Genomic DNA, 11,471 nt, shown 5'->3' on the forward strand with positions numbered 1-11,471 from the left:
GGAAACAGACCGCACTGGACCAAAGTGGCCAATTTTGAGTAGTGCTTGAAGGACTAGTCCGATTCCCAATTTCCAGTTTCACACAATGAGCCAAATTGACGGACCGATAAAGATTTTATTTATTTATTTTTATTTTGAAGCAAATTTTGTTCCTAATTATTTTTTTCTTTTAATGTTAGGAAATTCCCACATGTAGAAATAATGAAGAAAAAAATCACCAAATATTCCAAATCGAGTGAGCCAATTTTTATTCCATAAATTGATAAGCAATCCTGGCTGAACCAATTCCAAGTTCTAAAGTGAGAACTGAACCATCTTGAAATTGATCGTTCCTATTTATGAACATGCGAGTGATTAGATTAACAAATCGAGCTAGTTGTACTGGAAATGAAGTCGTTACTCAACGAGGTAAAGCACCGTGACGAGACAAGCGAACGATGGATCAAATCGGAATCATCATTCGAACCACCCCGACTTCGTATCATTTGTATTTTCAGTGGGCACGCATAGCCTCGGCTCGGTGCATCTCTTCAAGGAGCGGGACGGTACTCCTTGTATTCGACGAAGACGCAGGCGGCTCCAGGACAACTGACATGCTACTTGACATGCTTCCGCCATTACTCACACTCGTGCATGATAAACGATTTCGTCGCATGAAGCACATAAAATCATTTCTATTTTGGGAAAGCTACTGCTCAGGAGCCAAACAAAATCCTCGTATTTTCGCTCCCCTAGATTTCGCAACTTCGGGAAAACATGCATAAACTCTGTATAAATTCTACCTTCTGATCTTTCCCCTTCAAAACAAGAAGAGGCCACCTGAACACAAACTTGAAACCACCCGAAACACAATCGCAACGAATCTTAAATGGAGCGCCGCCCAAATTTTAACGGCATGTTGTCTGAGCCATGTGGTCTGGATACGTAATGTATCTGTGCGCTAGAGAAACATCATGAAGATGAGATTGACTCTGAATCACTTTCTCCGGATTCGGACAAGGGGATTGCCTCCGAAAAGTTGAACTTCTTGTCGACCGAGAAGATGCTAGCAATCTGCCGGACTACGCTCTGGACTGCGACGCTTGCAGGCATGAAGGATTTGGGAAGACTGGGCAGACACTTGGGAAGGAACTCCTCCTTACCTGAGGTCGGGATGTACAGACTCAACACTGCCTGGCAAAATAGAAATCTGCACAAGAAATGGGCAAAGAAAATGAAAAGAAAGTTGAGAGCCCGAAGCAAATCGTGCATGTTATATAATCATTTGAAATATACTTTGTCAAAGGCGGTCTGTACGCTCTCGCCAGAAAACTATTGTATCACAGAGCTATATTGCTAGAACAGCTAAGTTTGACAATCCCACCGGTACACTGGATTCAAAGAGAATAGTGACTGGTAATAACTCATTGCAAGTAAAAAAAATAGCCCCACAAACCTGCCGCATCCCAATGTTTTGAACTGTATTAGTTTTACAGCCCAATTCTCCAATACTATTAAAAAGCTTAATCCGGTCAAAACCACATTGATAGATTCACTAGTTGGGCCAATCAAACAGGGTAATACCTAATTTTGACCAATGTTTTTACTCAGGTGAAAACAAAATAAAGAAGCATCCAAGAACTGGTTTGGCCAGTCAAGTGCAGCTTAACAACATTAGCATACAGTGCACAAGACAATGAAAAAGAATACAATTTGTGGGAGCAGAATGGAGAGCTTTTCACTACTGAGCGAAATCTGCTCTTTTCTTGAGGTAGCCTGCTTAAAAGCCTCATTGCTCCCTTACCAACACACCAAAATAGCCACCAGCCTTTTCTGATCTGGTGTAAGGTTTTCACAATCATAATTTACAGAAAGAGAGGTCTATTCAAAGGATATGAAGTGTAAGACAATCTTTTAAATCTTTAGGACCAGGTGACTTATTCATGATGATCAAATATGGACATGCCAGACAATTGAAATTTAGCATAAAATTAAGCTGCGTAATCAGGGATTCAGAAGTGTTTTAAACAAGTGTCCAATGACAAAGCTGGAGAAAGCTACAAGAAGTTGACTTTTGGCGCCTTTGGATACCTATTCTGGATACGTTGCACAAAACTACATAAACAAACCTCTGTGCAACAGCATATGGAGTCACAAATGGCAAAACATCTAAGCTGTTGTTTTGGAGAGTCCATAAAAATATATCCATGAAAACAGTAACGAAAAACCAGCTTATGCATTCACTGATTAGGTGAAAGCCCGAAATATGTAGGACTAATATTTGCAAATGTCTCTCTACATGTCTCTCTACAGCCTTCATAAGTTAAGCAAACTTACCTGCTTTCCCTGTTCTCTTAGCATGAGTGATAATCACTGAACATAATCTCAGTGCTAAAGAGCAAGGAAACTACTGATAATTTGTTTTAGCTATCTGATACTACTAAGTACTCATGAAGTGCACCACAGTTCTCAGAAACTTGTTATATGATGTCAGAAACACTGAAGAAATATCCAGCCTCACAGACATATTTTCCATGTCATGCATCGTCTGCATTTGGCCGTGTTAGAAGTATGAAGGATAAAGTGGTCTTTAGGACCTTTAGGACTTATTTTGGCATGTGTGTGTCTCTCTCTCTCTCTCTATATGTGTGTGTGTGTGTGGTGTATGTATTAAACTTTATTGGATGATACAATAGTTAATTCCTCTCACATGGTATCAGAGCCTAAGGCTTAACCCTAGTCAACAAAGCAGCCACTCGCCAACATCAACCACTAGCTGGAACAATCAGCCATCCCCGCCATGGCTTGTCTCCATCATGCATCCCTCTCTCATGCTTCCTTGCACATTCTAGTGTGAGAGGTATTGACTATTGTATTATTCAGTTAAGTTTATATCTACATACATACATACATACATACATAAATATATATGTATGTGGGTATGGCTGCGTTAGGGAATTGCTTTCCAAGGAGCTTTTGGGGGCTAAAGGCCTTTGGGCCAAAATGGAGGTGTTTAGGAACTACTTTCCAAGGGGCTTAGGGGGAAGTTAGCATTTGCCTTGGGCTTTCAGCATTCTCGGAATGCCTCAGGTACTGCTCATGATACTGTTCATTTTCCTTCTCCAGCCACGCCGCTGATCAAAGATGAGCTCGAGAGGCCGGCGAGGTCACGGCTGAAGTCTGCGAGGTCGCGGCGACTGTCACCAGCTAGTCGTGGCAACCACCCGCAAGTCCCGGCGACCGCACGCGAGTTGCGTCGCCGCGACCCAGCACTGGGTCGCGCGACCTCAAGCGCGACCCAGATCTGGGTTGTCGCGAGGTCGTGCCGGTCGCCGCAAGGTTGCGCAACCTCCGATGGACCCAGATCTAGGTCGGCAACCTCCGTGAAGGGCCGCCGGGGGTCGCCCGACCCTAGGCGACCCTCGCCGGAGGTCGCCCGACCCTAGGCGGCCCTCGCTAGTCGTCTCCGGGGGCTGCCTGAGGCCACCAGCGGCCACCTGCCTCGCTGGCAGCCGCCTGCCCTTTGCAAATATAATTCCCCAAACACAATTTTGCTCAAAAGTACTTCAAATGGGCTTTCAAACTACAATTTATCAAACACACTTTGCATTTTGGAAAATACCTTTAACTCAAAAGGTCTTTGCATTTTCCTAAAAACTTTCCCTAAAAGCCTTCCCAAACGCACCCTACATATATATTTATGTATGTATGTATACCCACATCAAAATAAGCCATAGGTCCTAAAGACCACTTTACCCTTCATACTTCTAACAGGCCAGTTGGGATAAGCATGACAAAAGTATTCAACAACCCCTATTAATTCAACTTCCCAACTCCATCTTTGAACTTAAAGTCTGAATCATCCAATTTCACGAGAAAGCAAGCAAGAGACCACATCTTCAGCCAACTAATTAATCCAACAACTAAACCACTAAACTTGAACTGTTAATAGCATTGAAATCTGCCCACTCATCTATATGCAGTGTTGAAAACCAGGCCAACTTATACATAGACTATCCCAGTAACATGGCTGCCAAAACAAAACTTGATTCTATGATCAGAAGCAAATATTCAATTGTCTTTTGCCGGAGAAGTATGTATGTAACAGAACCAAATTAGCCAATAGAGAGACTGATCAGTACCTGATAAGAAGTCGCCTTAAAAAAGGGTCATTTAGAATTTGTGCCCAGACAGGATTTAGAGAGTCAGATTTTGCCAAAGCCAAACCCCAGTCATTCAATGAGGACGAAAGAAACTTCTCAGCGACTTCCTGAATGGTTTATTCCCATTAATTTACTGAAAGAAACTAAAATGAAGAAACTTAAAGCATGAGCAGTGAGAAGGCCTCATTCTTACATACCATATGAATTTCTGAGCTAGAAAAACCTAGCAATATACAGAAAGCCTGCAATGGAGCTGTGAGGAAGACCGTAAATAAGCTTCCACCAGGGCAACGAGAGAAATCAGGTACAACAGTTGGAGCTAAACTTCTTGGAGATAAAAGAAGGGCAGCAGGTTCTCCTTTTTCCGCTCCATGTATAGCCTGCAATGACAGTAATCAACTGAAATTCCTAAATTTGCCACGTATTGCTAAATTATACCAGACAGAGTCCAGATCTCTACAAGAAGTAAGTCAAATAGAAAGTCTCTGGAAGTTAGAAGAACAAGGAGAACACATAATTTCAAAAACACGTGGACTCTAATTATCGCGAGGTCAGTCCAAAAGGTACGCAATAGGAAAAGATTTTGACCTATCAATCTTGCTGTCAACATGATTATGTTGTCAAGCCAAACTCCAGTTTTCTCACTACAAAAGGGGCAGGAACGTAACAGCATTGTCACAGTACGCTTATGTTGAAAGAAATTATGATTTAGATGCTCCCTAATGACCAACAAAATAGTAGAACAAGTGAGAATAAGTGCTAAGATGTTTTGATGGGTAAAAAAAAATTATTCATGTATGAGAAGACATTTTTGGCATGCTTCTAATGGAAAATGTCTCTCACTTTAGACTGGTGTGAATGGATCTATATTTTTGAAAAACCAACTAAGTTTTCTAATCCACATTAATTTACATCCTCACTTTTCAAAACCTGCAATTTTCACCTCCAGACGAAATCCAAAGCTTAAAAGACTCATTTGCCCCTCTTTCGAATAGAAAACCACCACCCAAAAAAAAAAAAAAAAAAAAAAAAAACTGCCCACCACCATGTAACTAATCCAAGGTCCACATTACCCAAACCCAAAATCAGCTGCCATGTCCATTGCTGCCCACCACCAACCAATACGCTGCTTGCGGCCAGAGCACTAACCAGCACCAAGCGAACTACCACGATTCTCCCCAACCCTCATGCACGAGCTCTAAAAGAGCTCAGCCATGGAGCTCAGGCTCGAGCTTTGTTCAGAGATCCACCACGGCAAGCTCTATCCAGAGCTTGGCCATGGTGGCCATGGAGCTTGTTGAGGTGCCCATTGCGAGCTCTCTTCGGAGCTTGCCATGGTTGCGACATAGTGACTTCAATCTAGGCTGTCATGGAGGTCGGAGAGGTGTGAATGGATCTATAAGTGCACCTTCTCCTATACATTCTTGTAGTTAATCTACTCACTCTTCTATAGTCTAACCAAATCCATCCAAATGAATCTCAATGAGCTGAAATCACCTCATGATAAGAAAAATGGTTACTATATTCAAGTATATAATAAACATTGATTGCTAGCACTTAGGAGCTATATTTCAAAGGTAGGAGACTACCTCCATTAGTGAATCACAGTTATTAAATGACAATTTCTTGAAAAAACTTCTTAGTAGCATACACTTCATTTTTTGCCAACAGCACTTAGTGGGCTGAGGTTTAGTCTGTGTCATACACTTCATAGCCTGATTCACAAGATTATTGCATAAATGCCAACAAGAAACTTCAAGCATGATACAAAAATTACATGCTCAATGGGAGAATACTTGGACTTAGCAGAAAGAAAATTCTTTATCACTGTTAACATAACTCACACAGCATCCATAGCCTGGCAAAATCATTGGCTTTTATTGATTGAACACGTTGAAGGATCCAAGAGTTAAGAATGGAAGAAGTATCAATCAGTCTGGCAACATGCAGTTTTTATATTGTTTACATTGCTCACAAACTCACCTACTTTCAAGAAAAAACGGAAATTTACAAGCTTGCAGTTAGTAGATCTAGCTAGTGCCTTACTCACCTCAAAGGCCAAGCTGCTGTCACTGTCAACTATTAAAACAAGTGGCCTCCTTGTGAATGGAAGTAAGTCACAGGGATATATGCAATTTGAACCTGACAGTTTACTGTCCAAAATTAGGAGGAGAATCTTCTCAATGGAGAATAGCATCAACAGTATTTAACTCCTTTCTAATGAGAGAGAAACAAAATACTGCAAGACTTACAAAAGCAATTCAACAGTATCAGCACCATAAAATAAGTTGCAAATATAGATAATAGATGAAACATCTCCAGAAAACTGTCCTTCCAAATTTTTGAATGGATCAATAATTAAGAAAAGGAAGTATCACAAGTTTCAAAACCAATAATGCAGAACAATCACCATTTTACAACATTACTTAATATTAGCTCTCCATCATCTAGATCCTATTTTGGTCCCTAAATTTTCTCAAAATTAGAACTAAGCATGTAATTTGATGCAAACCATACATTGCACCAGCAGTTCATGTGCAGGAAGGCATACAAGGCAAAGCTTATCCAGTTCACAAATTCAATATCGTATTATTACCATCTTAATCAACAAAAAATTAGTGACAGACACCAAGATCCAGAAATGTACTAGACAATATCAGCATGATTATTTAATTGACAAAATAACTTGATTAATTAGGCTATAAGCTACGTAAAGGAAAAGCACTAATTATCTAAATACAGCCCATTAGACTAAAGTTGATTTCTATGTACTCCTACCAAAAAAAAAAGAAAAAGATAAAATTTTTTTGCGGTTCCCATAAAGAAAATTTACTTTGAGAGAAAGCCAAAAGCCGACTTTTTCACCCCTAGCAATTCAGTTAACAAAGCTCTGCAAAGATGTCCATCTCCTTCAAACTAAACTGAGTGTTCCCACTGACAAAAGAGTCCACTAGAAGTAAGTTAAAGCTTGTAAATCTATACAAAGATTGGTGATGCTTCTTTCTTTTTTTTCGCAACATGCTTCAATGAAGTCAGAAGCTGCAACAACAGCCTCTATCAAAAGAAAATTGCAGTATGCTTTGCATCTAGCCCTGTGAAATTTACAGTCACCATTAAGGAAAGAACTCATACAGTCAGATGCAATCAGAACGCATGTCTCGATAGATAATATAATATTCACATGCATACACAGACAAACACATTAAACTTCTCAACAACCATAGCGAGAGATTACCTCCATTATTGCGATTGCCAAACTGCAAACAAGGACTTCGGTGATGCATGCAGTCACCTTTGCCTTGTCCAGATGGAGGTACATCGTCACTTAGGGAGCCAGATGTAATACAAGAGGTTTCATCAGATGATATCGCAACGGTCTGGAGGTTTCTCGTTATGTTTTCTGTAGCATCAGAAAAAGCTCCAACCCCTGCTGATAGTGAAATGGGAGATCTTCTTCTTCCTGACGCAATTTAATAGTTGTCAGAATTGATGATTGTACTTCCCATGCAAGCATGAGCCAAAAAAAAAATCCAAAAGTGTCCCACCTGAAGCTGACAGATATAGTAAAAGAACTCCATCGGGAGGAAGCTCTTCACAAATAGTGGCAAGTACCTGTCCAAGAAGAGCATTAGGCAACTTAAACCAACACCTTCAAATAGCAGAGTAACTAAAATCACAGTCCCTGAAAATTTCTGTAAAAGGAAAAACTCCTCCACATTGTTTGTGCAACATGATGGCATGAAGAATGAATTAGCTGTAACATTTTAATCAAACCACCTTACATGTTCCACATGTAGCATACCAGTAAGATTTCTTGTATATTACTACTTTTTATTCATTTTTCTTTCTTGGGCTGTGTGCATGCACGGGGGGATTTAGGCTCTGCAATATACTTACTGCCACAAAATGGGTCACTGATGGTCGATATAAAACAGCTTTTCGCGGGTTTGGAGGCAGAGTATGATCAACAATATCCTGAGAGTGGTTAGTGCGAGTATGAGCAGAAGCACCAAGCTTAGTTCCAGGTGACTGGTAAAATGAGCCACTTGGTTCCCACTCCAAACACTGAAGCATCCTGAAAGTGTCAAGAGTGAGCTCTGAAAACTTCACCTGATTAAAAAAGCAGGAAAGACAACTATAAGGGTACAAAGATATTCCCAGAAACAAGTAGGAAAGGGGCCTAACAACTGATGGCTTACCTCATTATGGTGATAGCTGCTCAGTATTGCATCTCGTAATCTCAGATTTCTATTTGTGATAGATGCAGCAACACGTGGCAGAGAATCTGTGTTGGGATCCAAAGCAAGACTGTATCTCAAAGGCCTGGTATTCATAAAAGCCGTGTCAGCTTTCAAAAACCTATTAATTTCTTGAACCACCAGCTTCCATTCTTTAAAATCAGTATCCTGAAAATAAGATCATGTACACGTCAAGCTCAATGTATAAAAAATAAAGAATCACAACAACTTTGTATTGCCAAGATATAATTTAAGAACTTCTCATTAGATAGTGTATATAAATGCTCATGGTGTAAATAAATCGCCAATATATCTATGATAGCATCAAAAAAGCTTATTTGGGACAAGATAACTTTCCTATAATTAGTTTCAGGTGCTCTACTAAACTAAAACACTGTAGTTTCTAAATGTTTTGGCTTTTTGCATTCAGTCAAAAGCTCCTCCTCTGCTTGCATAGCAGCAGTTCATAAGAACCATAGACTGTACATCTCATCAATAATAACATAATAATAGCTATGTTTTAAAAACTAAAGATAAATGGCAAGATGAGAATACCCTATACATATGCAGGCATAGCATTTGGCAATTCAGTCTTTCTTCCTAAATCAATCAGATATCCACTGTTTTTAAAGCATTCTATTTGGTGCAGTTTCCCCTCAATTCTACTTATGGTCTGACATTTGATCCACCTCGTTCTGTCATTCATAAGCTACACAAAACCCAACCTATACTACTTAGAAACAGGAAGTTGCTCCCACTCCCCCACCTCCTTTTTTTTGGGGGGGGTTATCTTTTAGCTGTGTCAAAATAACTGTCTAAAATAATACAAGCATCTTATTGTGAAAAGACAATTTAAAATCTATAACCCTCCTGCAACAATTCATCATTTTATCAAATAGACAAATGCCTATAATTCCCAGTGCTACAATCACAGAATGTCACAGTTAATACCACAAACCCCAAATTCCATGTTAAGTATGAAAAACCAAAAGCAAGCTGAAGCCCCCTAAACACTCTATATTGTCCAACTTCTTCACATTTTTAGGCTTTAAAATGCTAACATGCATCCAATTGCTGTTCAGCACAGTAATCTAGTCAACTTTTGTTTTTTAAAGGGAAACTGCTCCTTTTCCGGTTGAAGCATAGGTAAGTTTGGTTCAGTGAGACCATCTCCGTGTCCCTACTATTATTCAAGATGACGAACCTATAAGTCCAATGCATACGTAGAACTCATTAAAGAGAAACGTAGATGTGTAGGCAATGACAACATCCAAGATATAGGTGTCAGCAAAACTCCAAAGAACAATAAAAGACATGAGTGCCACAAACTAAAAAATACCAGTCACGTAGACAGCTCACAGTAGGGAAGAATAAGAACCTGAAATGTCCTCTTGCATTCATCAACCAACGACTTTAGTTGACTGACCAACTGATTCACCATTTCTCTCTTGTTATAGACTAAACAGACCATCAAAAACCGGGCAAGGAACCTCAGCTGCTTGTTGGCCAAATTGAGATCCTGACACAATCCCTCCTTGAAATATTCCCGGGTCAAAATGGCCTCATAGAATATGTAGGACTCCGATAAATAACTTGCTTCGCTCGTGCGCATGTACTGCCCAAAATACAGTTGGGCAATCCGGGACGCGATCTCACCAATCTCCCATCTCTTGAGCCCAGATTCCACCAACTTCTGCCTATTCTCTTGCTGAAACTTCCACAGTTGGGTGTACACTTTGAACACCTTGTAGAAGTAGGTGTCGTACCTATCAACAGAGCATGAACATACAAACATCTCACAAATCCCTCTTAACTGGAAAAATTCATGAACGAGAAGTGACAAATTCTTACCATGTCCGAAAAAGTTACCAAAATGAAGACTCAACAATTAAAATCACGCCACTTCCATTTTCTCAAGTTTCTTAAACATACGACACGCAAAGATCTGGCTTCGTTAATAAACAGAAAATTGACTTTATACGGATCCATGTTTACAGTTACCACTCAGCAGTGAGCTAAACTAACTGAATTGGATGCTACAAATTGCTGAGAGAAGAGAACAGATCACCACAACTCTACTAATACCATCTTCTAATTCAATCAATCAAATAAACTCAGTGCTACAAATTGCTAATGGAATACAATAAATCACCAGAAAATTCTACCAACACCCTCTCCAAATCCACTGAATCAATACATGACACAGGCCATCACCCCATAGCCACCCGGCCGCCCACACACAGACTCTCTGAGAGAGAGAGAGAGAGAACCTCTGGCGCTCGTAGAAGGGCAAGTCCCTGATCTTGGAGAACTTCTTGTCGGCCTTATCGACCAGGGACCAATACACCTCGCTCACCGGTATGTTGGCATTGCCGCTGCCGCCGCCGCTGCTGTTGCCATGACCGTGCTGCTGGTGCTGATGCTGGTGCTGGTGCTGGTGCTGCGACATCGTGATCAGCAACCGGCTTCACGAACCGTCCGCGATCATCGCGCGGACCGAGAGGATCCGGTTCGCGGTATACGCCGCGGCGATTCCGACGCTCTAGGGAGAATCGGCCGCCGGAAGCGGCGGCGGCGGCGGCGGCGGCGACCGGAGAGGAGCGCCGGAGCTGAAAAAGCGAGCGCCGCGATTGCCGACGGCGGCGATGCGACGAGGAGTAGAAAAAGTCGTCTCTCTCTCTCTCTCTCTCTTTCTGAGCAACAGAACTTCTTTCTCGAAATTGCAGAAGTGGTCCCTCAAGTCCCCGTCGCTTTATCTTTGTGCCCGGGGCGGGGGATGCTTTCGAAATTACCAAAATGACCTCGGATAAAATCGATTTTTAACAATGTGTCTAAACAAGCTCGTGGATTATAAATGTTCATGATAATACACTCGACTTAAGAAGCTCATCGATCGAGTGTCTCATAGATCGTGAGTTCCCAATGGACTACGGAATTCGAATGGAGATTCGCGGGGCGCCTGTCAATCGACTCGAAATGTGAAAGGAAGTTGAAATCTAAGTTGAGAAGGGTCCATCGACTGAGGGGTAATTATAGTTAAAGGATCACGAATGGTTCCGAATGTTTGAAGTAGCACGCGAGTTAAAAAGAG

General features: G+C 41.1%; 1 protein-coding gene across 1 annotated transcript; it reads right to left on the minus strand.

The window, feature by feature from the left end:
* Window positions 1–649: 649 nt before the first annotated feature.
* On the minus strand, window positions 650–11,092 carry LOC104444540 (protein SCAI). The gene is made up of 10 exons (XM_010058231.3): window positions 10,651–11,092; window positions 9,759–10,146; window positions 8,342–8,548; window positions 8,040–8,252; window positions 7,688–7,754; window positions 7,378–7,602; window positions 6,193–6,284; window positions 4,340–4,522; window positions 4,122–4,249; window positions 650–1,189 (listed from the first exon to the last, which is right to left on the minus strand). The coding sequence occupies exons 1-10, from the start codon at window positions 10,827–10,829 to the stop codon at window positions 952–954; spliced, it is 1,920 nt and encodes a 639-aa protein (XP_010056533.2). The 5' UTR covers window positions 10,830–11,092; the 3' UTR covers window positions 650–951.
* Between the last annotated feature and the right edge of the window lie 379 nt (window positions 11,093–11,471).

This window comes from Eucalyptus grandis, chromosome 4 (assembly GCF_016545825.1).
Source record: "Eucalyptus grandis isolate ANBG69807.140 chromosome 4, ASM1654582v1, whole genome shotgun sequence".
In the NCBI taxonomy this organism is placed as follows: Eukaryota; Viridiplantae; Streptophyta; class Magnoliopsida; order Myrtales; family Myrtaceae; genus Eucalyptus; species Eucalyptus grandis.

Coding starts and splice junctions, on each gene's coding strand:
- LOC104444540 (XM_010058231.3), bottom strand. CDS start 10,829: ATGTCGCAGCACCAGCACCAGCACCAGCATCAGCACCAGCAGCACGGT. Junction 10,147..10,650: donor CCCTTCTACGAGCGCCAGAG/GTTCTCTCTCTC, acceptor CTCTGTTGATAG/GTACGACACCTACTTCTACA. Junction 4,250..4,339: donor CTAGCTCAGAAATTCATATG/GTATGTAAGAAT, acceptor TAAACCATTCAG/GAAGTCGCTGAGAAGTTTCT.